The sequence below is a fragment of the Alternaria incomplexa genome (genome assembly GCF_024043165.1).
Source record: "Alternaria incomplexa strain BMP 0042 chromosome Unknown scaffold_1, whole genome shotgun sequence".
Classification (NCBI taxonomy): Eukaryota; Fungi; Ascomycota; class Dothideomycetes; order Pleosporales; family Pleosporaceae; genus Alternaria; species Alternaria incomplexa.
Window position 1 is genome coordinate 806,047 of NW_026249850.1, and position 26,219 is coordinate 832,265.

The following is a 26,219-nucleotide window of genomic DNA, read 5'->3' on the forward strand; positions in this document are numbered from 1 at the left end:
ATTTCCTTCCTGGCCTCCAGTTTCTCATCCCTGTGCCGACCTGCTTTCGACACTTCGTCCGAAAATTCACAGAAGTCGAAAGCATACCTCATCACCTACACATTACCACCATCAAGATGGCGTCAACGCTTACCGCTACTCAACAAGCCCTAGGCATCGCGGAACTCCTCGAGAATATTTTGCAACACCTCAGCCCGACGGATGCTTTGTCGAACAAACAGATGGTGTCCAGTACCTTCTATAACTGCATCAACAGATCGTCCGTTCTCAGACAGATCTTCTTGCTTGACGCCAACCGAGTCGAGGAAGATGAAGCCGATAGCAAGCTCTACTTCCCCTTAAGCAAAATCTTTCCCGCGTATGGATCTCATGAGGGGCGCGGAGTCCTCATTCCTGGATACAAATACCGACCTTTTATCTTTCTGAATCTCGCAGCCATCAGATGTTTTGTTCCTGCGGACTCCTACTACATAGATCAAGCTGCGGTGAGCAGAGCTTTTATTCCATCAGGCAAAGATCGGCTCCCAAGATTAAAACCCGGAAGTCGAAGTTGGGACTGGGAAGCGCTTATCACCCAAGTCCGTCCATCAGCCATACACCCATTCATCGCCCGCAATCTTTGGATTTCAAATGGTTTCTTTTGGACTGGCTTTGGCTCCCATGCAGTAGTCTTCATGGAGGACCCCTTGCCCATTTCGAAATTGGGTCTCTCCTCTACCAAAATCTCGCGAGTGATCGAGGAGATATTATTCCAGGTACAGAGAAGCCCTACCGCTAGTTGGATCAAATCTCAGCTCTCGAATCCCGCTTTCACCACTGTCAGCTTGGTTATGCACTGGGAGATCTCCAACCGCTCTACCCGGGTACACTTTGTCCATCGCTTCAAAAGCTTCCGTCGCGCTACCGGTGTACTGGTTGACGATCTTCTGATACTTCTCGCCAGGTACTTCTTCGAGCGGCTCGAATTTGCTGGCCGTTCTGACGCGCTCTTCGTCCCCCAACAAGATCTCGCCGCGGCTAACGAGCTCACGAGACTACTGGACCCTGTCGGTTACTTTTACTTGAGCCAAGCCTGAGCCAAGTCTGGATTAGTACGAGCTGTCTCACTGTACGCCTGGTTCGTCTCGCGAGTTGTCTTTCACTTTGCTGGCTCGTGCTCAGGCTTGGGAACCCACATAAACGATTGCGTCGCACGGCCAAATGACTTGCCTCTCAAAATACGACCCTTACGCGTCGATCGCCTTCGACCATCGGTAGGCTCACAACGATCGATATGGACGACAAAAACTCTCCTCCACTCGTACACGGCGATCCCGCCCGCGTCTTGGGCGTCACCGAACTCCTCGAGAATGTGCTCTGCAACCTAAGCCCGGGAGACATCCTCAAGAGCGCTCAAGCGGTCTCCAAGTTCTGGAGAGATTGTGTGCAGGGATCAACTGCAGTTAAGAAGAAGTGCTTCTTGGTTGCCGACAACATGAGCGAAGAGAAGACAGACCACCGACTGTTCCTGGGGGCGGGCCTTCCCGACTTGGGCAAACCTCTAGTTGCAGACTGGAGTCGATCGCGACATACTAGGAGTATCAGCCACATGACAGTGGTGACACCGGCTACTCTTCGCGCCTTCTTCGCAGACAACCCAATGTCTCGTCGCGGTCAATACAAACAGGCTATCCAAGATTACTTCGAGAGGCTGGACAACGACGAAGAGTTGATGCGCTTGACGACTAACATGGGCCGTGAAGAGCGCATGTACGATGGCAGCGATTACGACTCGCGTCCCTACGAGTCTCTACTTGACATGTCACGTGCGAATCCGCTACTTCGCCGATCGTGGAAAGGAAAAGGCTCAGTTGTCTTCACCGGCTACGGAAAACACCTCATCTTCGCTCTTGGCGACAACTACCCTGAGGCCTGCGACTACTTCACACATATTCGAACATTCCTCGAGACTGTCGTCCATACTAGGAGCGCCGACCAGTCGAAACAAACCTGGAACACTGTCCAAATCTGCTCACCTGCCGTCACCAAGCTCACTGTTGCTATCTGGTTACCTGGAGGCCCGGACATGGCTCAAAGCTTTCTCAATTCGTCCGGTGTCACAATGCTCGACTTTGCACATATGTTCATCATAGCGGTACGAATGGCTCTACAAAGCTACGATTCAGTTGATGTGGAGCACTGGCTTGGCAACATCCATCGACACAAGCGAGGTGGCGCAACTTGGAAGAGGTCGATGCGATTATACAAGAAGGAGAGGGACCTCATCGAGAAGTTGGTGGATCAACTGGAGAAAGGCAGATGGTATCCCTGATCGCCATGGTTCTCGTCTGCCAAGTCAGTTCTCCAAAGTCATGATGTCTAGGTCTCAAAGACTTCCTGTTACATGGCCTGTGGTAATTGGGCAAGACTGATATGAGCATGCACGTCATTGTAGATAGTCAAGTGTCTCAAAGCATGTATACCTAATAAGACATTGTATGTTGCAACGACCTGCTTGTGCGTATTGCTATAGTCGTGTGGTGCGTTCCAGCTTTCCTCGATTTCGCATCGTGCCTACGTGAATCACAGCCATTTGCAACATCCGGCAAGCTATCAACCCCATGTACCCTATGCATCAACCCTACATAGTCGTCCCTGCTGAGTAGGGAGTCCTCCCGTCCCTTCAACGAACCAACTCTCGCTACCCACACCCGTAACCGCATAGAACAACCCCCAAGGATCTCTTTCCTTCTTGATCTTCAGCAGCCTATCGTAGTTATCACCATACATACTATACTGAAAGTTCGGCTCCGCAACATCCGCCTCATTCATGTACGCACCACTAAGCGGCGTCGCATCTCTCAGCTTCTGCACGTAGGAATTGAGGCGTGCATGCGACGACTTCCAGAGCTCATCGGAGAGGCTAGCATCGTACTGCCGACTATCGAAGCCGGTCATGTGCATGACTGCGTTGCGCAGGTGCGGCGAGACCGCAGAGTCGGAGCCAGGATAGCCGGCTGTTTCGTATGTTGGTGCGTAGTCGACGGAGTGGAAGCTGTAACCCCCGTCTTCCACGAATGAGCGTATTGCTGCCATGGTGGTATTGAATGTCTGGGAGGTTGGGTCTGCGAGATTGGATCGGGGAACAAGCCGGCTCACAAGACGGCTGTTACTAGTACCACCGCTTGGGCCGCCGGGCTGGGTACCGAACTTTGCATATGTGCTCCAAAACTTTGGCTCGGGGTTGACTAGTGGAATGCCAATATCGTTGAGATCTTTGATGAGCGGCGCCATGAGCTTTCTCATCTCTTCGACGGTGATGCCCGGCTTGGTGATTTGATTTGAGAGGGTAAAGGTACTAGAGGCCTTGGTGATGTAATTTGACATGATGCCTTTGGCATCATTGATGCGTAGGTTGTGCGAGAAATAGACCTTCATACCTTTCCAAAAGGTTTCATTGGATACGCGAACGGTGGTCTTGTCGTTACTGGACACTGGGCCGGTCTGGAATGTAAAGTCACTTCGTGCGACCGTCGTAGGCGGATAAGCTTTTACGATGGCAGATGTAACTATACCGAAGTTTCCTTTGCTATCGGTCAGTATCAAAAATAGTTGTGATAGTACGACGGAAGCTTACCGGGTCCACCACCTCTAATAGCGAAGAACAGGTCCGCATTCTCCGTCGGATCTGCATGCACAAACCTGCCATCTGCAGCGACAACCTCTAGAGCAAGCACCTGATCAGCCATGAGGCCGTACTTCGACGTGATGTACGAAAATCCTCCGCCTTGCATGTAACCGCCATAAGCTCCAACAGTAGAAGACCCAGGAGCTAGAAGCGTGATATCGTGTGCACTCATGGCGTTATAGACTTCGTGTTGTTCGAGCGCCGCTCCAACTCGGGCTGCTTGACCATCGTACTGACCAACTTTGTAAGTCGGTAAGTAATCGAATGCTTTCATGCGATGCACCCAAACTTGAAGTGCGCCCCCGCCGGTGTTTCGGCCGAGGAAGTCATGGCCGGTATTTCTACAATGGTCAGTTTGGGACTGGTATCTTTCCTGAGCACGTACTTGATCGTCAACCGGACATTGTTGTTCCTGGCAAAGTTGACTGCGAGCTGCACGTCTTTGACTGTAGTAGCATTGACGACAAATGCAGGAAAGCTGACGAGTTTGCAGCCAGACAGCGGAGGCGTGGCGCTGGCTGCAGGTACGGGGCATGGGTTATGTAAAGTCCACTGTCCAAACGGTACCAGTGGGTCTTCCTTGCTAGATGAGACAAGTTAGCTTTCAACTGAGGGTAAGGTTTGCAGGTTCGTACGCGAAGAGAGCATCGCTTTGACGTCGCCTGACATTTGAACACTTTGCGGTATCCTTGTACTCGCCCTCATAACAGGCAGCAGCAGGTGGAATACCCTTGAACAATGTGCCTCCAAGACTGATGTTCAAGGCACTCCATTGCGTCGATGATGGCCAACCGTCGTAGCCTGGATAGCTCTTGCAAGAAGGTATGCTGCTTGGATTCGCTTTACCAAAAGCCAAATCAGGATTGTTCCCCACATCCGAGTCCGTCAGCTGCACGCTCTCGTATGGGAAGTTGTACGCATAGGCAGCTTGCGCCGCAAGAAGGCTTGAAAGAAGCGAGGACCCGAAGACCATTTTGGAAAGTGCGAATACGGAATTAAGATTAACAATGTCCTAAAGCTTCGAGGACGAAGCTTGATCTCTTGCAGGTTATCATGCCGGCGCCTTATACAAGCTTCTAGTAACAGCATCGGCGACACCCCTCTTCTCCAACTCCCATGATATGCCCCACATACATCCAGACTGGTGTTAGCCTGAGGCTTGGGGTGGTGCGAAGACTGTATCTCCATCTCTTGACTCGTACTGCCTCATATGATGTGGCCCCGTTCTCGTCTTGACCTTCCGATACGGGCCGGCCCAGACATATTGCCATATCGGGCGCGCAGTCAGCATGCAGCCATGTAGCTTTACCCGGTCTGGTTTCGCTGTGCATCTCGTGTGATCAATACGTCGCGCATATCGCGAAGGTTGTGAGGCTTTTGTGGCGTCCGTAATCATACAGTGGTTCCGACATCATGGTAAACGGTCGATGCTGAGGGCTGCGAGGCTGCATACTGAGTCTTCCTGTTGGTCGTAACAAACGAATCAGAATGAACTAAACCTGCGATAAGAGCCTTTGAACGCGTGAAAGCTGACTTCGGGGTCTCCCCACACTGGGCGTACAGAATCGCCTTGTGGGACACATGATGCAAATGGATGTCGATATGGAAGCGGGAATGATGGCAGCATGTTCGAAAGTGATGCAGCACCCATTTTCTGATGAGATTCACGCTGGTCGTGATGCGAAGACGAAGGACCGCGTCGAAATGTCGGAGGCCTCTTGCAATTGCCCCTGTGATAACGACGCTAGCCCCTTTGGGTATTGACCAAGCCCCCACCTGTTCCGCATCCCAAAACGGTCTCATCGTCACCCATCGCATCGACATCCGACATATCAAATGGCTTATCGTCTTCCCGTCTTGACAGAGATACGCGATTGATGCGCACGTCAAACCCAGGCAAAAAGACTCTTAGATTGAGTCCGGCTACAGCTTATCGCCAAGTTTCGCCATTGTCTGCTGAACATGTTCATCAATCTACAGAACGGCGCAATCCTCGGTATCGATCTGCAAGCACTGCTGATCTGCAAGCACTGCTCAGTCCTTGCCTGCCCTGTCATCTAGCTCAGTAGCATCCTCCATGTACTTCACCGAGTGCTTTCGCTGCTCCTCCTTCATACCCGCCTCGACATCCTGGCGACGCTGATCAGCCGACACGTCACCGAACAGGATGTCAATCTCCTCAAGTGTCTTTCCTTTCGTCTCTTTGATGAAAAATGTAGCAAAGATGCCCATGGAAAGACAAAAGATGCCGAACATGAGGAATGTTTTCCACCTGCAAAGGACGATGTCAGTGCATGTCTTGTATGCAGTTTGTAGAGTCATTGCCTTACCCGATGGAGTTGATTGCAGCGGGTGTAATCTTCGTAATGACGAAATTGAAGAGCCATTGTGTTGCTGCTCCCATTCCCACACCATACGAACGAAGTCGGGTTGGAAAGATTTCCCCAAGATAAACCCATGGGACGGGACCCCAAGAAGCCGAGTAGCCGATGACATAAAGGTAGATCATGGCGACCATGGCGATGGAGGCGGACGAGACTGATCCAGAATCTGGGTTTGGTGGGTTTGTAGCAAGAACAGCGCCGATGATGAACATCATGGACGCCATCCATGCCGCGCCAGCCATGAGCGAGTACTTCCGGCCAATGAAGTCGATACCAACGATCAAGAATATTCCAGTCGTAATGACTTTGACTGTGCCATAGATACCCGTTGCGAACAGCGAAGCGTTAGCTGCTGATACACCAATGGTCTGGAAGATTTGGGGAGCGTAGTAGCCTGAAAGAAGGTCAGATGGCGAAGTTTAGCTCTGAAGATCTTCATCTTACCGATTGAGTTTGTTCCGCTGAACTGCTGCCAGAACATGAGCACAAAACCAGTGATAAATCGGTATCGGTTGCCAGGAAGGAGAACCTCCTTCCAGGTTATGCCCTCAGTCTGGTTCAACTCCTCCTCGACTGCAGCGCGAATCTCAGCTAGCTCCTTTTGGAGCTCAGCGCTATCGGGTTGCTCGCAGCGAATGAACGCAAGCGATTGCGCGGCTTCCTCTTGTCGACCCTTTGACATCAGCCACCGCGGAGACTCCTTGAGGAAGAATAGTCCAATCAACATGAAACCACCTGGGATGAGTTGAATCGATACGGGCACTCTCCATTGCTTCGTTGATGTGGGCATGTGGAGCGCAACACCGTAATCTAGCCAGTACGCAAAAGTGCTACCAATGACCAGGAACTCCTGGAAGAGACCAGCGATACGTCCTCGAAGAGCTGGAGGAGCATTTTCCGAGACGAATACCGGGGTAATGGATGACATACCTCCAATGCCGAGCCCTGCGATGACGCGACCTGCGTAGATCACGCCAATCTCATGATGAGCGGCAGTCTGGATTGCGGCACCGATAAGGAAGACGAGGGAGAAGCCCATAAGAGACAATCGTCGACCGAACCGTTCGTTGATCCAAGCGGCCCCGATGGCACCGAAAAAGCAACCTGCAGTAAGAAGCGATACGACGTTCGACGATACCGATGCATTTTTCGAGTCGGAGAATCCAGACGAGTCTGTTGGCAAGCCGAAGTCCTGTTTGAAAGCTTTGAGCGCGAGCACGCTGCCCATTACTCCGGTGTCATAACCTTCCATAGTGTTAGCTCTTGCTCAGGAATGGAGACAGCGGGCGCCTACCGAACAGCAGCGAGCCCATGTAGGCAACACTGGTCAGTAGATAGACCCTGCGGTTCTTGAAGAATTTGGACGGCATCTTGGTTATGTCGTCGCAGCTTTCTGGGTTGACTTGTCTGCGTACAAAGAGAGCGAGGTAGGCTTTTCAATAAATACCTAGGTCAGAACACCAGACGCCGAGGGTGGCACCACCGGCAGTGCTGTCCCCGAGTATTGCGTCGTTATCATGTGGAGGAACCTGTCCGACCCCAGACTCCACCTTTGGCCTCCGCAGACCCATTTATCTGTTCTTCCACCAGTCATTTGTTCGTCTCTGGGATCGTTCAGGCTTATTGTCTGACTCGGTTGCTACATACTCATAGAACAGAGCCGTTGCGACCTTTGCGAGCATTCTTAATGGTGTTTTCGTTGCGCGACGCTACAGCATGCGGCTCAAAATTTGTGAAGATAAGCCTCCCAAGCCATGTATACGAGACCGCCCGAATGCTTGGTGCTGCATGTGTTGAGCCTAGCGCTTCCATCTGAATGGCGGTATTTCTCAAGCGTCGGCGGAATAATGAGCTCCACTTGAATCTCGAACGCTAAGCTTGCCAGCGATCGTAGCGCCTGCGTCCGAAGACCCTTCTCCATGGACGCATTGACATGTCAGCAAGACACCCTCGAAGACTTGGAAGACATCAGGATGCGAAGGCATCTTAGTCGGGCGGGAGTATAGCCAATATCCGTCACATCCGGTCCGCTGCGCATTGCCAATCCGCCACAGACGTGACTGCAACGTCAACATGGCGGGCTTCAACAGTACGGCAGCGTTCTGGACGAAGAGTATTGGACACACTCAACTATAATCTCTTGAGTAGCTTGTCCCAATACCGCCTCTCAGATTTTCCCACGATATGCACACAAGCTGAGGCCTTGTCGATTTGACCTACCTAGGTAGCCTAGAGGGCTACGTTTGTTTCGTTCGTGTCCGCAACAACCACCGTCGCTGGATGCTCGGGTGAGATGCATAATATTGCGCGCGCTTCAGGATGTCTCATACTGAAAGTGTAATATTGCGTCATGAGGCTTGGCTTTGGCGAAGTACAGGTCGCTGGCGTTGAACGAGCGTGGTGTGCATACCATGAATGCTAGGCGAGGCAGGCATGGGCGTCATGGGCGTCATTGGGGGACATTGGGCCAACATTGGCGACCTGGGCGTCATTGAGCGAAAGTGCCGTCATCTACACCCAAGCAAAACCTTCCTATTTAGGCAATCGGACTCACCATCATTGTTTCGCCTCAATCCATTGTGGATGGATTACCATGTATTCAAGGAGAACCTAAAAGCTGAGAGAAGGCCCTCTGGAAGGCTCCAGCGGTAAGTCGTGCTTTGTAGGAACTCAGGTACAGACGTACTGGTCTTTTCGGTCTTTTCGGTCATCTCGCTGCTGCCTACGGACATCTTCACCACTACCAACCCGAATGTCGCACATATCGGTCAATATAACAATTCTTGAGCGAAGGACGGGGTGTACGACCGAAGAAACCGAGACAGTCGCGCGAACAGAGATGAAGTATAAAGATCGAAGCCTCCGATAATGGATGTTAATCTACACAGCAATTGCAACGCCTCTCCCTTCCAGCATAAACCCTAGTGTACAGCTTCAAGCCCACAATTATGGAATCAGCAGCAGACCAGATCCGCGAGGCATACGCCAAGGGCAATGCCCGAGAAAGACAACAGATCCAGGAACAGATCCGGGACCTACAGAAGGATCTCTACAGCGACTGGGAGATGATGTTCAGCCTAGCTATGGCAGTAAGTTTTCCCTATCCGTTACGTACGAGATACGTTTACTAATTCCTCCCCAGTCTCTTCAATGGGCTCTTATCGACGTCGGTATCGATCTCAACATCTTTACCACTCTCGCCTCATCGACAACACCAATAACACACGATGAGTTTCAGCAAAAGACTGGCGCTGCGCCCAATCTACTCGCGCACTTGCTTCGGTCCATGGCATCGTTCGGACTCATTGCAGAAGTCGAAAAGGATACGTTTGCAGCAAACCGTGCGACGCGCGTCTTCGCCAACCCGCACGTCAACGGCGCCGCGCCGCATCTGTCGAAACTCCATTTGCCGGTTATGCAAGCACTGCCTGGCTATTTGAAAGAGCACAAGTACCAGGACATCACCGATCCCAAGGACCTGCCTTTTCATTCGGCCATGAAGACGGACCTTACACCGTTCGAGTGGATGAAGCAGGACGGCGAGCAGATGAAAGCACTCGGTCACATAATGGTGCTTGACTCTGTCGATAGCTGGGTGTCTTCATACCCTGCTCAGGACGTTGTCGGCGACTTCAAGCCCGCGGACGACTCTGCGCTCTTGGTCGACATTGGCGGAGGCTTTGGCCAACATTCCGTCGCGTTCAAGAAGAAGTTTCCCGAACTGCCCGGTCGTATCGTCGCCCAAGATGTCCCTTCAACACTCGCGCATGCGCCTCACGTGGACGGTATCGAGTTCCAAGCCCATGACTTCTTCACCCCGCAACCTATTCGTGAAGCAAAGTTCTACTATCTCAGGCACATCATGCATGACTGGACGGATGAAGACTGTGTTCGCATTCTCGCGAACATCGTTCCTGCTATGGGTCCGGAATCGCGCATCCTGATCGATGAGGTGGTGCTACCGGAGACGAAGGTACCTTGGCAGGTCGCTATGATGGATCTTGCGATGATGGCGTCGCTGGGCGGCATCGAGCGGAGCAGGGAGGACTGGACGAAGTTGTTGGAGAGCGCGGGACTGAAGATCGCGGATGTGCATTGTTATGACGAGGTGAGGTATCACTCTGTCATTACGGCTGTACCGGAATTATGCGCAGCCTTGTAAGCAGCAAAGCGGAACTTTGTAGTAGCATTGTAGAACAATGGGATGCACTCAACTCGGTCATTGCAAAAGTGGCTTAGTAATGCACCAGCCACCGACTCCGCGGCCTTCTGCCGGCATCGCAAGTGCAACCCTCGCGAAAATCACGATTTCGACCAGCCCAACCCACACCGCGCCCTGACAAACTTCACACGCCTTCCGCCCTTTTCTCCACCATGGCGATCTCGGAGTACGAGCAAGTGCATCTAGGAATCATCGGAGTATGCCAAAAAGCTCCGAAGATGCGAATCAACGGTTGAAGGCGGGGCAGGCCCAGACACGCCGCTCCACTAACCGTCGCTCCGCCGATAGGGTAGGGCGCATCGAGCGTTAACACGCCCTATGCGTCTGGTCGCTGTCATAGATGCGTTTTTTTGCGCCAAGCTACTCTACTCGATGAGGCATGCGAATCCGGGTGTTGTCGCTGTTGTACAAGGCACGGTAGACTCGTGTGGTCGACGACCAAACTTCTGAACGACGGATAAGACGTCTTTCTGGTCCACGCTACGAGCGCTTGACGCAATCTGCTGCTGTTTATCTTTTGAAAGACGATATAAGGATAGAAGAAGTGGTTTTTGTTCAAGATGGATCCAATCGCCAACCCTGTTGTCCAGATGCAGGACATTCCGACCACGAGCGACGGAAGACCCTATGTCTATGAGGAGCCTGATGAGATCTGGGATGGATTGAGGAGGACGGTGTCGAAGATGACGGGGCGATCGAAGGCGGGGAGCGAATCGAAACAGTCTGCGCATCACGAGATGGAAGTCAGATCCCATGTGCGCACACGGTCGCATCGGACGCAGCCTATCGACGAACTTGACGAAGAACCTGGGATACCCATTGTGGACGCTGAAGACGATTTCCCCGAAGGTGGGCTGCGCGCGTGGCTCGTTGTCGCATCGGCGTGGTTGATGCTGTTTCCTTCCTTTGGATTCATGGTGTCCATCGGCACGCTTCAGGACTACTGGGGCCAGAACCAGCTTTCGTATATGTCGGCACGTGATATCGGATGGATCCCGTCGGTCTTCGTCTACCTGTCACTTGCGCTGGGTATTTGGGTGGGACCGCTCTTCGACCGGTATGGGCCGCGATGGATCGCTTTGACAGGAAGTGTCATGTTCCTCCTGATGATCTTCCTGCTTGCTGAGTGCGACAAGTTCTGGCAGATGATTCTCTGTTGTGGCGTACTGGGAGGATTTTCCGGCGCCATGCTGACGACTACGAGTCTTGCAGTAGTTGCGCATTGGTTCAAGGAGAGGCGAGGTCTTACGCAAGGTATCGCCATGATGGGTAGCTCTGCTGGTGGCCTGACGATTCCGTTGGTCCTACGAACTACTCTTCCGAAGTACGGCTATGCGTGGTCGCTCCGGATACTGGGCTTCGTTTTCCTCTTCTGCTTCATCATCGCCAATATCCTGATGAAAGCTCGCATCCCGCCGTCTGCCGCCGCAAAGAAGAAAGCCATCATCTCACTCTCTATCTACGGCGATCTGAGGTTGAGCTTGTTCACGTTGAGTGTCTTCGGATTCGAAGTCGTTCTCTTCGGTGGACTGGGCATCATGCCTACTTACGCAACGCTGAGTACGAACTTCCCGCCTGACACTGGCTTCTACCTCATCGCGGTACTCAACGGTGTCTCCTGCCTTGGACGATTACTACCTGGGTATGCCGCGGATAAGATTGGTCGATTCAACACTCTGTTCATCATGATCGTCTTCACCTTACTCTGGATGCTAGCCCTATGGCTGCCACTCGGTACAACATCGCTTCCAGCACTGTACGCTTTCGCAGCGCTCTTCGGTTTCGGAACAGGTTCCTGGATGGCGTTGACACCCGCATGCGTAGGTCAACTATGCAGGGCAGAGGAATTTGGCCGATACTATGGAAGCATGTACTTCATCGCTTCCCTCGCAACGCTGGTGTGCATCCCGATCAGCGGAGAGCTTGTTGAGACAGTTGGACCACAGCCAATGGTAGCTTTCTTCTGCGCGATTCTCGGTTTGAGTCTGATCAGCTTTTTGTTCAGTCGGTGGGCATGTTTGGGAAGGCGTTGGACGCTGAAAGTAAAGGTCTGAGCGATTTGATAAATGAATTCGTCATGCTAGGAAACGAGCACGCTATGATCTTACCCACAATTCTGTTGTTGAGCGGACCGAACTAGCGTAAAACAGTCCTGGTAGTGCGAACATTAAGAAAACTTCATCGCGCTAAGATCGGCCCCTTCCGAAAATTCACGATTTAGTGGAAACTAGCCCAAGTAACAAATCACATGGCTACGCTTTACACCTGTCAAGAAAGGGTCTACAGCTGAGTAAGTCTATCGATAAAGCGTGATAGACGTCCAGCCGCTTAGACGCTGCGGCGAGGTCCAAACCTCCAAAACCACGCACCATGATGGGTACCCAGGTATTCGTATAGTACTTCCCAACTACATTCCGCGCCACCACATGGTGGTCCAGGCTCACAACAGATTTACATGACGTGCTTTGATAGCGCCGAAAAGAATTTCAGGGACGGGCGAACACAAGGGCAAGTATAGTACATAGCACCAAGACAGCTTCCATAGTGCGGTCCCTGACATTACCTGGGTACACATCCCCGCCACACTACCGCCTGTGCGTTCTCCAACAATACCCCAGAGCCTTGTCTCCGCGGTCACATCGTAGTCGACAATGTTGGACCAAATTCGCCAGCACGACATCGAAAGCTCACCACACATCGACCACCATGGCTCCGACGACGGCAAACCCATTCTCGAACCGCAACTCAATGTCGGTGGGCACGGTGCCACGCAACGACGGCTCAAGAACTACCATGTTACGATGATAGGGTTCTGTTCCGGGATTGGAACGGGTCTTTTCATCGGAACGGGGTCTGCGTATGCGAGTGCTGGGCCTGCGGGTCTGTTGCTTGCGTATCTGGTTGTAGGAAGTGTGCTTTGGTGTGTTATGCAGAGTATTGCGGAGTTGGCTACTGTGGTTTGTAACTCTTTGGTGTTGGGTCCCAAGGGGTAGTTGCTTACAGTGATGCAGATTCCTACCGCTGGTTCATTCCCGCATTTTGCGAGCCGCTTCATTGATCCGGCGGTTGGCTTTTCTTTGGCTATCAGCTATGGGTATTGTTATACTATATCCATTGCTGCCGAGTGCTCGGCATCCGCGATTCTGGTGGGCTACTGGACCGACATGTCGCCTGCCGTGGTCATCTCCATCAGTCTGGTTCTTATCCTGGCGACCAACTTGCTAAGTGTACGTTGGTTCGGTGAATCTGAAGTCGTCGCTGGTGCGATCAAGATTGCATGCTTCCTTGGTCTCATTCTGGTTTCCATCGTCATTACCTCCGGAGGAGCGCCAAACGGTGAAACAATTGGCTTCCGCTACTGGAACAATCCAGGCGCTTGGGTGGACTACAATGGCATCTCTGGGCCAACAGGTCACTTCCTGGGATTCCTCGCCTCGTTTGTCAACGCAGCGTTCTCCTTCATCGGTGTCGAGGTGGTTGTTATCACCGCTGCCGAGAGCATCAACCCACACTCGGCCATTCCCAAGTCGGCCAAACGGGTTACTTTCCGCATCGCTTTGTTTTACATCCTGGGTGCTCTTCTCATTGGAATCATTGTCGATCCTAGGAATCCGGGCCTCGTGTCAGGCACTGGAAACGCCAACTCATCGCCGTGGGTTATCGCGATCAAACAAGCTGGCATCAGCGTCCTTCCTTCGATCGTCAACGCCTGCATTCTCATCTCTGCCTGGTCGGCAGGAAACTCTTACTGCTGGGTCGGTTCCCGAATCATTGTCGCCATGACCACAGATCGCCAGCTTCCACAAATCTTCGGCCGCACCTGGAAGAACGGAGTACCATACTACGCGGTCCTTGCGTCTTGGCTCTTTGGGCCTCTTGCATATCTCAGCCTGGGCGAGGGAGGTGCCGCGCAAGCATTTGGATGGCTAGTGAGTCTCAGCACAGTTGCAGGCTTGATCGCCTGGGCAACATTGTGTTTCTGCTTCATCCGTTTCCATGCTGCTATGAAGGCGCAAGGACTCAGCCGAGATAGCTTGCCGTGGAAGAGCCCCTTCCAACCTTTCACCGCGTGGTATGGATTTATCGGATCTACTATTATTACGTTGATCACTGGATTTCCTGTCTTCTTAAAGGGTAACTGGAGTACGGGTGACTTCATCGCCTCGTATATTGGCATACCGCTTTTCATTGTTCCGATCATCATTTGGAAGTTGGTACACAAGACTAAGGTGAGTACTTGTCTCGTTCCGTAAATTTGAATTCGCTGACATGATATAGTTCGCTCGTGCTAACACCATCGATCTTTACTCAGGACGTCTTCGGTGAGCGTGGTCTATGCATATTCGAATCGTTTGGAGTCGGGTGTTTTCGATTGATAGGAGAGAAAAGGGCGGGTTCAGGCGGGCTTTACACACTGAGGACAAAAGCCTCTGATGTGCGCTATTATCTCCATGCATATATGTTCAATTATGAAGGCTGTGCCCGAAAACCCGGAACGGGAGTATTGCTAGGCATGGGAAAAATTACTGCCGATTCGTACTACTCCGAAGAAGCAATCGTCACCGAATACCAAAACCATAAAGAAAAGGGGTGACAGCAAATAGAGGTCTGCGGCAGTATTCACACGTTAACTTTCGAATGATCTCAGATGTCCGAAACTCTCAGCTCCGAAACATCACGCATCGGAGGACTAGATTCAGATGCAGGGGGAGGCAGTAGCTGTACCTGAGTATCAAGTGCAGCTGTAGTATAACGCTGTTGAACTTGCGCGTGCTCAAAGTCCACGATGAACATGTCTTGCGAAAGAACTTTGGTAGGCGTGATAGAAACCTTGAGGCTCAGGTCTGTCGTGATCAGGTCGCCCGCACGAAACCGCCGGACCTCGTTTCGTGGAGACATGGACGAGGCAATAGCATGGAATGCTTCCAAGTCCATGGTGCCTTGTCGCCAGACCGCGTCGTTGATATGACACCAGGGTTGTGGCTTCTTTACTGTGTTATCATATTTGCATCCTATGGATAGGAACATCATGTACTTAGCAGAATGTCCTGTTTCCGTGGCAAGGCTGAAGTTTAGTTCCAGGGACGCGTGCCATGATGAAGTTCCAGTTTTGTTGTCCTTGCCCTGCAAGATGTTGTCTTTCTCATTCCAGGCCTCGTTGGGGTAGCATTGTCGTATCTCGATACCTTCTAGAGGATTTCGAATAAGAAACCCCCATCGGCGCCGGACGCTTTTCTGGATGGTCGAGGCCCGATTGTTCCGGATGTAAATTTCTCTGGTGAACGCAGCAGGCGGTACACACCCCAAAGGAATCAAGGACACACAAGTATCATGGTCCCGAAGATAGACATCGGCAGACAAGTACCGCAGCGGAACGATGATGAAGTGCTGGAAGTCGTGCACGATGTGACATCTCAAAATCCCCCAAATAATGTCATGGCCAGACCAGATCATGTCGGGAAATTGAAGCGAGCGAAGCATTTCGCGTCCATACTTGTCGAGTTGGTGGTTGTGGAAGAGAGTTTGCCATATGCGTAGACCCCTGTGGGTCATAGTGTAAGGAGGCACAGGATCATCCGATGCGAACGGTATCAGATTCTGCGTTGATTGGAAATCGTCCGGACGAGTCGCGAGTACGTCTGCGGTCAACTCTTCTATAGGCCAATAGGACTCCCATGCAAAGAGCGTCTCGTCCTCAGATATCTTCATGATCTCTTCCTGCAATCTTCTGAATGCCTTTGTCCTTCCTTCGCCATACAACAATGGCATGTTGACATCGAAGATTCCAAGTAGGCTGTAAGCAATGTCTTCGGATCTTGTCGCTTGTCTGTCTGCGGCCCACGACATCCGCATACTGATGCTCGCAGATTCCAAGCTCTGGCCCTCGAGATACTCCACAGGGATGCCTGTGATCTTAGATATTCGCCCTCCAATGCTGGCCTTACTTCCAAGAAGTTGCCAGTAGCGAGAGTAAAACTTCATTCCCCCATCTCTACCAGTTCGTGAGTTACTAGGAGCCAGTAACTCTTGCAACGTCCAAGCACGCCTGAACCATTTGCTTCGCGCGAAGGTTTTACCACGAAGCCTGTTTTTTTTGTTTTCTGTAAACTCGACTTCAAATTCCACGTCGGCGAGATACGCATAGCACTGATCTGAGTCCCGATACCATGCAAACATGCTGTTAATAGCTTCTGAAAGCTCAGCACTACTGCTCTTGTCGATGCAGCAGGTATCGATCCATAAATAATGAAATCTATCTCCGATCGCAAGTTTACATGTCTGTTCAATCTTCGAAAATCCCTTCTTATTCTTCGCTTGCTCTAGATCAGCAAGATCAGAGAAGACAACTTCTTCATCCTCCCAGCAGTGCGAAAGGATGGCATATGGTGGGATATTGTCGACGAACGTCTTCAGCTCCAGAGTGCGTGCGTCCAGAAGCCGCATAATGGAAGTGTTTCGCTGTAAAAGGGCATCCTCTGACTAATTGCGGATTTTTGTTTGGAGCTTTCGAATTGCAGGCGTATGAGGAATGATGTTTCCCTTCGTTGTCCGCATTACCTCCAAGGCAACGACACAAGAAGGCAGCCTCGGAAAGCGTTGTAGAACACAAAGACCGAAATCGTGGTGACGTTCGAACCAGATATAAGCAAGATTACGACGTGCGACTGAGAGTAGTGGCAGCTAAATCCTCACCAGACGAGCGCGAAAAGAAGTGACGGATGATAAAAGTGAGCATCGTGATGAAGAAGGTGGGGCAGGCACGGAGGACGCATGGGCCTCCCCCGCCAAGACCCTTCGCTTGAAAACGCGCAAGAACTTTGCAGAGCTCCTCGCAGCCTTCTCTCACCATACCTCGGCGGCACAGCTACGACATGAGTTGATGGGATCTTTACAACCGCGTGTCACGCGCCATCAATACATCGCGACGCGCAAAACACAACCATCATCTCAATTGCCGAAAGCGCAGCCACAATCCCAGAACTAACCTAGAGCCATCCCAAGCTCTCCCAGCAATCCAACCAAGTAAGTCCACCACTCGCCCTTACTTTACACCCACTCCCCACACCCCATCTCGCAATGATGATCACAATACAAATCACAAGTTTCAAGACGGATCGGAGAAGGTTTCACGGCCTTTATTGAATGAGTATTTCCTGTCTGATATTCGAGATTGTACACATGTCGCATTACCACATCACAACTGGCACAGCATCGCTGACAGACATCACAGCAAGCAAATAGCATTACGGAGTTGAACGCAGTGTATAGAGGAGATGGTAGTTAGTAGTTACATCTTGCAATCTAATCTTTTTGAAGCACTCAGTCGTTCGTTTGTGCCATGTCAATTATGACACGCCATCAGAGCTTTTCAGCAGAACAAGCAAGCACGTGGAAGTCTGCAATTAATGTTTACGTTGTTGATTCATTCCATGTTACAGTTACATACAAGCCCAGAAAAGCAGACGTACGATACCGAAGTAAAAGCAGAACCTCAAAAAAGGAAATGAGAGTGCGAAATCCATCCCTTATGAGCGCCTGCCACCGATGAATACAGATCCTTTTCCATTCCACCCAGTATCCATTTTTCCATGGTCGTTTCATTGTTATCCTTTGCGTCGCCATCCGTGACTCTATGCATTTTGAACCTATGAGGAGACTTTCGTACCGTGTCGCGCATCTAGTCTTCCGCCATTGATGCGGTGTTCTTGGTGGTCCTGCCGCTACGGCGTGGTGTACCGTCGGCGGTGGCAGCCTTCTTGGGTGCCTTCTTCTTTGCGGGTTCCTTCTTCTCCTTCTTGGCACGGCCGCCCTTCTTGGGGGTAGGCTTTGTCTCGGCTTCTTCCTTTTCGTCGGCTTCATCGTCGTCGGCCTCGTCGGTCTTTGCCTTCTTCTCGGCGGGCTTCTCATCGGCGTCGGCGTCGGCGCCGTTGGTCTTATCCGCGGCTACTTCGTCAGCCTTGCGCTTGTCGCCGGCCTGGGGTTCCTCGTCCTTTTCGTCGGACTTGTCTTCTGTCGCGTCGTCCTTGGCCTGTTCTTTTGACTCTTCCTTCGAATCCTCCTTGGCCTCTTCAGCCTTGGACTCGCCGTTGGTTTGCGCTTCTTCCTTCTTCTCCTCACTGTCAGGCGCGTCCTTCATCTCCTCGTCCTTCTTCTCGGCTTCAGAGGTCTTCTCGTCCTCCTTCTTATCTGAGTCAGCCGACTTGTCGTCATCCTTCTTCTCTGACTCTGCCGACTTGTCCTCTTCCTTGGAGTCGCCGTTAGCGCCACCGGCCTTCTCGTCGATCTGGAGTTCGGAAGCGCGCTTCACGACATCGTTGCCAGAGCGCTCGACGTGCACAGCGGGGTTGTCGGGCGAGGCGTTCTTCTTGATGGTGTTGCCCTTCTTGGATTCAATGGCAATCTCGCCTTGGTCCTTGACCTCGGCAGCGGTGCCACCGGGCTGTCCGGAGCCCCAGTTCCATGAGACTGCTCACACGTTAGCAGTGAGTTCCTGAGTCTTTTGCGATTATACCGATCGCGGCAAGGAAGACGCGCGCGGATGGGCAATCGTTACGCGCCAGTGAGCGCAATGCGCCTGGCGGAACCTCGCGATGCGCAGCCACTGAACGGCTGAAGGGGTCTCGGATTGAGGATTGAGAGGCACGTACCCTTATCTCCTTGTTGGATCTCAGTGTCGGTCATTGTGTGTAACGTAGCTTAGCAGTGGCAGGTGGTAAGAGATGACGTTATGGTGCGCAAAACCGCGTGTAAAGTCGCGAAAGCGGGGCGGAACAGCAATTGATGCGCGTAAAGGTGCAATGGATGCGGTGATGCGTAGAAATGATGCGCAAGTAGTTGGAAGAGACGCGACGGGCGGTGTGGAAGGGAAAAGAAGAATGGAAGCCGGGAACCTGAGTGCTGGGAAAGAGCTCTCGAAGATCGGAAGCTGCGGTGCTGAGGCGTGATTGGCTGCCCTGACCCACAAACGCCAATCTGTGCAATCTATGGGGAAGGTGGCTGGCGATCGAGCCACGGCGTCATCGGCTGGTCTGTGCGCGTTCTCGAAATACATCCTTGTCGATCGCTTCCTTCACGGCATGGCATTCTGAATAGGGTTTCGAAGAGGACGAGACTACACTCTTGAGTCGGTCATTGAAGATGTTAAGCATTTTGGTTGACTGCGCTTTGCCATAGCATCGTGTACTCATGTCCAAATCTTGCCTCCCATACCATGTATCACCTTGTCCATCCTGTGCGTATGTGCGTAGTCAAACGCCGTAACCAAAGCCACGAGATGACTAGCTGCCGCAAGAACAACCAAGACGTGAAAGATCTGATGGCTTGAGCCCCAGATATCGTAACTCCCAGGACTCCACTTCTCAGGTATTCTCGCAGCATAGATAGCGGCACCAGCAATATACAGCGCGCCCTGCAAAAGGACCCAATCCAAGCCAATGCTCTTGCGCAGATGTTCGACACCGTACAGTTGAACGCCATGAAGTACAGGGAAGACAGCGGAAAGTCCCATGAGCACAAACATGAGCGCTCGAAAAGGTCGCAATGCGGGAGTGCGGAATTTGGGATGTGTTGCTGCGACTGACGTGCCAGCTGCCAGCGTCGTGATCATGGTCCAGTACGTCCTTCGCAGTTCTGGTTCGCTGCCAAAAGCGTAGTATACGATGGGTACGAAGCTGCCCCAGATTAAGAAGACGATGCCCAGATAGTCGAGTTTGTTGCCCCAGACAGCGACTTCGTGCGAGTGGTTTTGTATGGTGTGGTACGTCGCGCTCATGCCCAGACATGCTACAGCTCCTGCGAAGTAGCAGCTAAAGGCCCAGACATCTTCTTGCGTCGCTGTGTCATAACGAGGTGACAACGTATTGTAGAGTGCGACGGAGGATATGGCAGCCATCACAGCTCCGATGAGATGGGTGTAGATGTTGACGGTTTCGTTGTGCAGATATCCGAGACTCTTCCAGGACTTGACAAATGAGTTGGATTGAGCGCGGTATCCCGATTGAATGTAGTGGTTGTCTTGCTGCCATGGCGAGAGTTCGTCCCATAGTAGTATCAACTTCTCTTCAACCTTTTGCTCCAGCTCTTTCCCGGTTTGCGCGGCTTTTGAGGTTGCTTCCTTGGCTGCTTCCATCATGGAGGTATTTGATTTGAATCTTTTGATTCAGATTTGAGGGGGCGGCCTGCAATATAAGAGTGTTTGTTGGAAGTTCACATGTCATGAAGCGGCCTCGGAGAATCCGCGAATACCCTCAGGGACTACACGCGATCTAGGTAGACTATACCGCGTCCGGTCAGGCTTGCGAGGACAACACGTCGCTTCTAAAGCAAAGCAATGACCTTGACAGCGCAATCGCTCTTTATGGGCAACATTGTCAGTGGTCTCGCTGTTGTCACGAGACAAGACATTTCCGACGCGTCGAGGTCGTGCGCTGCCCCTCCATCCCACCTTCCCTTCCTCCCAGCCTCGAGCGCGGTTGCTTTCACCACCACACACCATGTGTCGCAAATACGCTAGGTGATATACAGCCATGGTTGTTAGAGTCTTTGACATAACTTGACCTCCCGTGCTCTCCACCAGACCGCCCAACTCCACCACCAGCGCAATGAAGTCCTCAGATCCCGGCCGACCCAGCAGCCGTCGCGCCGCCTCAGGTGCATGGAACCGGCTGAAGCCCGTCCGCGAAGATGTCCTGGAGACATACGGACTGCCTTCCAAAGGAGAGACACGGTATAGCCCTCTCGCCCCATACGTCTCGACACAATGGCTAACGAGTATACAGGCTGAACGACTTCAAAACACAAGAGATCTACTTCAACCGCATAATAGAACGCTACATGAAACTCTGCGCCCTCAACCGCGACGAACTAGACCGCCTCTTCATATCCGTCAGCATCCCGCCGACCGACACGACCACCACGACCAAGTCGACGACAGCGCCCACCGCCAATTCCAAACTCACGTCCTCCTTCTCCTCGCTCTCCCTCTCCAAACACGCACCACCAGAAGCCCGTCAACAAACCACCACCCGCCCACCCCTCGCTTCAACATCCACAAACACACCACATCAGCCCATACCCCAAAAGGCTTTCACGCCCTCCATCCAAGAACTCTCCACAGTCCTCGCCTCTCTGCGCAAGTTACGAGAAGCCATAACCGCGTCCTCGCGCACCGACGCCTTCGCCCTCCGCGCCTACACCTTCGCCATCCACGTCAGCATCCTCTGCCACGACTGGTCTTCCTACCTGCCCTCTCTGCTCTCCCTCCTCGGGAAGATTCATCCCGTTAACCCGCTTTCGCCATCTACCCTGCACGAAGTCGTCGGCCTATTGATCCTCGACCAAGCATGTCGGCAATCCGACTACTCCGGCGCCCGAGCCACGAAACTACGGTATGGATATAAGGATTGGAGGGTGGAGAAGGTGTTGCGGTGTCTGGTCGCGGATGACTACGTGGGGTTTTGGCGCGTGAGAAGAAGTGTGGATGGGTATCAGAGGAGGGTTATGGAGTGGGCGGATGGAGGGGTTAGGGTGCATGCGCTCAAGTGTTTGGGTAGAGCGTATTTGAGTGCGGATAGGGCGTTTGTCGAGAGGTGCGCGGAGAGGAGCTGGGAGGAGTTGGTGCAGGAGGGGGTTGGGTGGGAATTGAGTGCGGATGGAGAGAAGGTTTTGATCAAGAAGATGAAGGGATAAAGTAGCTTATGGGGGGATGGTGTTTTGATACCCGGTTGTATTGCATGTGCCTTGGGATTGAAGCATAGATTGGTTGAATTTCAGGATGAAGCGTTGAACATTCAGGGTATCATTAAGACTTTTCTATCAGACCACATCACTCATCCTCCATTTCTTCATCCTCATCTTCATCTTCTTCCTCCCCAGCATCAGCAGCATCCTGCCAAACATCGTCATCCATATCATACGCATCCAAAAGATCGTCATCCATCTCCTCGTCCTCATCTTCCTCTCCTTCGCCCTCGCCCTCACCAGTCTCTCCCCTAGCAGCAGCCCTCTCCTTGCGCTTCTTCTCCACATTCTCCTTCTGAACGCGTCTCCTCTCCTCTTTCTCCTTATTCCTCTGCGTCCACTTCTTCTCCAACTCCTGCTCCTCTTTCTTGCTCTTCTTGATGTATTCATGCCACATGATCTTGCCCCCGCAAACGTCCTCTTCGACTTTTGTGAGGCGCAGCTTCATGCGCGGACCCAGTTCGACGAGCTTGACGGCGCGCTTCTCGACGCGGGGTTTGGAGCCGCGGGCGCGGGCGTGCGAGGTCTCGTCGCCGGCTTTTAGCTTTTCCTTTTCTTTGCGGGAGAGGACTTTTTGGCGGACGGGTTGTGCGACTTCGACTTCGGCGTCAGTGTCTTGTTCGGTGTCGGAGGCGGATGTGTAGCCCGCGGCTGAGGGGTCGAGCATGTAGTCTGCGACGTCCTGGAGATGGGGTTAGTGCATGTTCTACATGCATTTTGGGGAGTTAATGCTTACCTCGAGCTTGCCTAGGTTGGGCAGTGCGCTCTTCTTCTTCTCTTTGCTGCCAATCAGCTTCTCGGCTGCGTATAACCGGCGGATGGCTTTCGGTACGCCTGTGACCTTCGTTGTGATTGCGTAATGTCGCAGGCTGATTGTAACGGAGCCATTCTCTTCCGAGGGAGGCTCACGGTTGAGCAGGAGGACGCGCTTGATCGAGTGTAGAGGGGTGGTGTGCGGTTGAATGGGCGGGAACAGGCCCTGGAACATGTCCGTCACAAGCTTCTCGAGATGCTTAGGCGGAGCCTTGTCGCCGAGTCGTTCTCTTTCCGCATCGCTGGTAAGGAAATTGTTCATGACAAGCAGAGGCGCAACTAGGAAGTCGTTTGCGCCAGCTCGTGGGCGTCTCATAGACTTGAGAATGTCTTTGCAGAGACTGTAGTTTTCGACTCGGAAATGGAGGGTAGGTCCGCGGGGGACGCGGCATAGTCTGAGGTTGACGTTGCCGACTTCTGAGCGGGAGAAGAGGAGAAGATGGCTGACACCGAGCGGTCCACACATGACGAGGAAGTCCTTTGAGGCTGTTAGCTCAGATCATGCCGGTAGTTATATATGTCTTACCTTGAGCTTATTCGCCCTTCGCTCCTTCAGCCGAATAGCAGTATCGGGCTCCAGGCAGTGGCGCACATCGTTTACGAGGTCTGAGACAGATCTTCCTACTCTAGATGTTGTTAGCAAACGAGTCGGATGTTACTCGTTTCGACCACACTCACTCCTGCGCACCAATGCGAATGACCATGGATTTCGGCGTTCCTGCTATTGGCTTCTTGGAAAGCTCCTTGTCGCGTACCGACTGCTTCTTTCGCGCGGTTCCTTTTCCACGAGCCATTGCGAAAACTCAGCTGTCTCTGACCAAATTGAAGTATTGACAGGTAGTGTAGATGACTAGACGTATATTTCTTGCGCTGCAATCGTATTCTCTACTCGAGTAAGTCAGAAGAGGGAGTTGTGGTGTTGTTGAGTGAACGAGTTCGTCGCATGCAGTCGCAAACTAGAGCTCGCCGGCTTTCGAACTTTTAGGTGGGTCCGCCAAGATTTCGCGGTTTCTTTGGTTGGGAACCGCGGTACCATGATTCTGTCGCACAACTTTTCCAGACTCGACAATCACAACAACATCATGCCTGGAGTCACGAAAAGAAAGCTTCACGCAGACGCGGCCACCGCCGCCGGTGCGTCGTCAAAGAAAGTGCGACCATCCAGTGCACCTACGAAGAAAGTCCAGAAGAAGCCTGCACCACCACCAGAATCCGAGTCCGGCGATGACGATGACGCCGCAGAGAGGGACTCAACCGATGCCGAAGAAGTCCAAGATGCAGTAGGCGACAGCAGTTCTAAAGACGAAGCAGGGCCCTCTACCACCGCCGACGCAACGAGCGAAGAAGCGCAACCCGCCGCGAACGAACCGAAGAAGACCTTCGCCGATCTAGGCGTGCGCGAGGAGCTCTGCGATGCAGTCGAAAACTTGAAATACGTACATCCGACTCCTATCCAGGAACAAGCTATACCTCTGGCCCTTCAGGGTAGGGATGTAATCGGATTGGCCGAGACGGGTTCTGGAAAGACGGCGGCATTCGTCCTACCTATCCTTCAGTCGCTACTGGAGAAGCCACAGCCGCTGTTTGGTCTGATTCTGGCCCCAACACGAGAGTTGGCATACCAAATCGCACAACAGGTGGATGCTCTGGGTAGCATCATCAACGTCAAGTGCGCGACGTTGGTAGGAGGAATGGACATGGTTCCTCAGGCCATCTCGCTGTCCAAGAAACCACACGTCGTAGTAGCGACACCTGGACGCCTGCTTGACCGTGAGTCACGCACATATACGAGCCATACGTCACCCATACTGACACATCACGTAGATCTTGAAAATACCAAGGGCTTCAGTCTGAAGCATCTGAAGTACATGGTCCTCGATGAAGCCGATCGCCTGCTCGACCTCGATTTCGGCCCCGTACTAGACAAGATCTTGAAGGTACTTCCCAGGGAGGGCCGACACACATACCTATTCTCTGCAACCATGTCTTCCAAAGTCGAGAGTCTTCAACGCGCCGCCCTACAAAACCCAGTCCGCGTGAGCATCAGCAGCTCTTCGCACCAAGTCGTCTCGACCCTACTCCAGCGCTACATCTTTCTCCCATTCAAGTGGAAGGACCTCTACCTCATCCACCTCCTCAACGACAACATTGGCCACCCCACCATCATCTTTACGCGCACAGTCAACGAAACCCAGCGTATCTCCATCCTCCTCCGCACCCTCGGCTTCGGCGCCATCCCGCTACACGGCCAACTAGGCCAGTCCGCCCGTCTCGGCGCCCTCAACAAATTTAAGTCAAAGAGCCGCGACATCCTCGTCGCAACCGACGTAGCAGCCCGTGGTCTCGATATTCCCGCCGTTGACCTTGTTGTCAATTTCGACTTGCCAAGCGACTCTCAGACTTACGTCCATCGTGTGGGTCGTACAGCAAGAGCGGGAAAGTCGGGTAAGGCGGTGTCGTTCGTTACACAGTACGATCTTGAGATCTGGCTAAGGATTGAGAATGCGCTGGGTAAAAAGATCCCGGAAGAGGCCATCAACAAAGACGAAGCGATGGTCTACGCGGAGCGCGTGGGTGATGCACAGAGAATAGCTGTTCGTGAGATGAAGGACTACCATGAGCAAAGAGGTAGCAGGGGTGGGCGCGGTGGTCGAGGTGGGTCAAGAGGAGGACGTGGCGGCGGCCGGGGCAGAGGTCGTGACACGATGGATACGGAGGAGGGTTAGATGTGTTGTCCCTAGGTATGGGTTGTCGGTTTTGGCGTTTTGATCTTTTCGCGTATACCCTACGAGTTGCTTGATCCCCGACCATGTCTTGGAGAAGATGGCACCCTTGGTCAGGAACGAAAAGTTTGTGTGCTTTGTTTTGGATGGGATGTGAGTGGGGGTGGATTATGATGGATTATGCGGGCATCGAATATGATATATGAACACATCGCTTTATTCTGGAATCTCTGGTGCGCTGGACGGCTAGTGTGGAGGATATAAAAGGCGTCTTTCGTGCTCACTTCTCTTGTCTTTGTTAACACTCAGAACTTCCTCTTTTCTTCAAAAAGATATCCTGGAGCTGTCATGGCTCTGGGATCTTTGTTTTGCTCTGCTGCGTCCTCTCTCAAAAGATCGACTGCCGCCTTCAATGGTTCTCCCCGCTGTTACCATCCGGCTCATACTTCACAATCAAAAGATATCCCACATTCTACATGGGACACGGCATTGCAGCGTCTGGGAAAGAGTCGCACGAGTAGCTTGAGCCATCACCCATGCAACTCTGGGAGCACGCTACAATGCATGGCATAAAAGGCATCTCGCAACTGCCTCTTCTCTCTTCCTTCCATACACCAAGTTCTCCCCTCCTCTTTCCAAAAAGTCAGATAAGAGAAGTGATGACTCCAAAA

At 52.4% G+C, this 26,219-nt stretch overlaps 11 protein-coding genes across 11 annotated transcripts; 6 read left to right on the forward strand and 5 right to left on the reverse strand.

Annotated features, from left to right (window-relative positions):
- Window positions 1-1,273: 1,273 nt before the first annotated feature.
- On the forward strand, window positions 1,274-2,311 carry J4E90_000280 (uncharacterized protein; the record flags this gene model as incomplete). The annotated part of the gene is made up of 1 exon (XM_051429876.1): window positions 1,274-2,311. The coding sequence occupies one exon, from the start codon at window positions 1,274-1,276 to the stop codon at window positions 2,309-2,311; it is 1,038 nt and encodes a 345-aa protein (XP_051295363.1).
- A 296-nt stretch (window positions 2,312-2,607) lies between these two features.
- J4E90_000281 (uncharacterized protein) lies at window positions 2,608-4,640 on the reverse strand (the record flags this gene model as incomplete). The annotated part of the gene is made up of 4 exons (XM_051429877.1): window positions 2,608-3,563; window positions 3,617-4,008; window positions 4,053-4,250; window positions 4,303-4,640. 4 exons carry the CDS (start codon window positions 4,638-4,640, stop codon window positions 2,608-2,610), a joined length of 1,884 nt encoding a protein of 627 aa, XP_051295364.1.
- Window positions 4,641-5,701: 1,061 nt separating this feature from the next.
- Window positions 5,702-7,421, reverse strand: J4E90_000282 (uncharacterized protein; the record flags this gene model as incomplete). Its single annotated transcript, XM_051429878.1, has 4 exons — window positions 5,702-5,939; window positions 5,998-6,445; window positions 6,496-7,296; window positions 7,346-7,421. The coding sequence occupies 4 exons, from the start codon at window positions 7,419-7,421 to the stop codon at window positions 5,702-5,704; spliced, it is 1,563 nt and encodes a 520-aa protein (XP_051295365.1).
- A 1,578-nt stretch (window positions 7,422-8,999) lies between these two features.
- Window positions 9,000-10,213, forward strand: J4E90_000283 (uncharacterized protein; the record flags this gene model as incomplete). Its single annotated transcript, XM_051429879.1, has 2 exons — window positions 9,000-9,140; window positions 9,194-10,213. The coding sequence occupies 2 exons, from the start codon at window positions 9,000-9,002 to the stop codon at window positions 10,211-10,213; spliced, it is 1,161 nt and encodes a 386-aa protein (XP_051295366.1).
- A 620-nt stretch (window positions 10,214-10,833) lies between these two features.
- Window positions 10,834-12,327, forward strand: J4E90_000284 (uncharacterized protein; the record flags this gene model as incomplete). Its single annotated transcript, XM_051429880.1, has 1 exon — window positions 10,834-12,327. The coding sequence occupies one exon, from the start codon at window positions 10,834-10,836 to the stop codon at window positions 12,325-12,327; it is 1,494 nt and encodes a 497-aa protein (XP_051295367.1).
- A 1,110-nt stretch (window positions 12,328-13,437) lies between these two features.
- J4E90_000285 (uncharacterized protein) lies at window positions 13,438-14,599 on the forward strand (the record flags this gene model as incomplete). Its single annotated transcript, XM_051429881.1, has 2 exons — window positions 13,438-14,502; window positions 14,552-14,599. 2 exons carry the CDS (start codon window positions 13,438-13,440, stop codon window positions 14,597-14,599), a joined length of 1,113 nt encoding a protein of 370 aa, XP_051295368.1.
- Window positions 14,600-17,951: 3,352 nt separating this feature from the next.
- J4E90_000286 (uncharacterized protein) lies at window positions 17,952-18,955 on the reverse strand (the record flags this gene model as incomplete). Its single annotated transcript, XM_051429882.1, has 2 exons — window positions 17,952-18,739; window positions 18,922-18,955. 2 exons carry the CDS (start codon window positions 18,953-18,955, stop codon window positions 17,952-17,954), a joined length of 822 nt encoding a protein of 273 aa, XP_051295369.1.
- Window positions 18,956-19,457: 502 nt separating this feature from the next.
- On the reverse strand, window positions 19,458-20,402 carry J4E90_000287 (uncharacterized protein; the record flags this gene model as incomplete). The annotated part of the gene is made up of 1 exon (XM_051429883.1): window positions 19,458-20,402. The coding sequence occupies one exon, from the start codon at window positions 20,400-20,402 to the stop codon at window positions 19,458-19,460; it is 945 nt and encodes a 314-aa protein (XP_051295370.1).
- Window positions 20,403-20,874: 472 nt separating this feature from the next.
- Window positions 20,875-21,961, forward strand: J4E90_000288 (uncharacterized protein; the record flags this gene model as incomplete). Its single annotated transcript, XM_051429884.1, has 2 exons — window positions 20,875-20,999; window positions 21,052-21,961. The coding sequence occupies 2 exons, from the start codon at window positions 20,875-20,877 to the stop codon at window positions 21,959-21,961; spliced, it is 1,035 nt and encodes a 344-aa protein (XP_051295371.1).
- A 136-nt stretch (window positions 21,962-22,097) lies between these two features.
- Window positions 22,098-23,619, reverse strand: J4E90_000289 (uncharacterized protein; the record flags this gene model as incomplete). The annotated part of the gene is made up of 4 exons (XM_051429885.1): window positions 22,098-22,694; window positions 22,749-23,303; window positions 23,352-23,451; window positions 23,504-23,619. 4 exons carry the CDS (start codon window positions 23,617-23,619, stop codon window positions 22,098-22,100), a joined length of 1,368 nt encoding a protein of 455 aa, XP_051295372.1.
- A 240-nt stretch (window positions 23,620-23,859) lies between these two features.
- RRP3 (ribosomal RNA processing protein) lies at window positions 23,860-25,551 on the forward strand (the record flags this gene model as incomplete). The annotated part of the gene is made up of 2 exons (XM_051429886.1): window positions 23,860-24,595; window positions 24,650-25,551. The coding sequence occupies 2 exons, from the start codon at window positions 23,860-23,862 to the stop codon at window positions 25,549-25,551; spliced, it is 1,638 nt and encodes a 545-aa protein (XP_051295373.1).
- Between the last annotated feature and the right edge of the window lie 668 nt (window positions 25,552-26,219).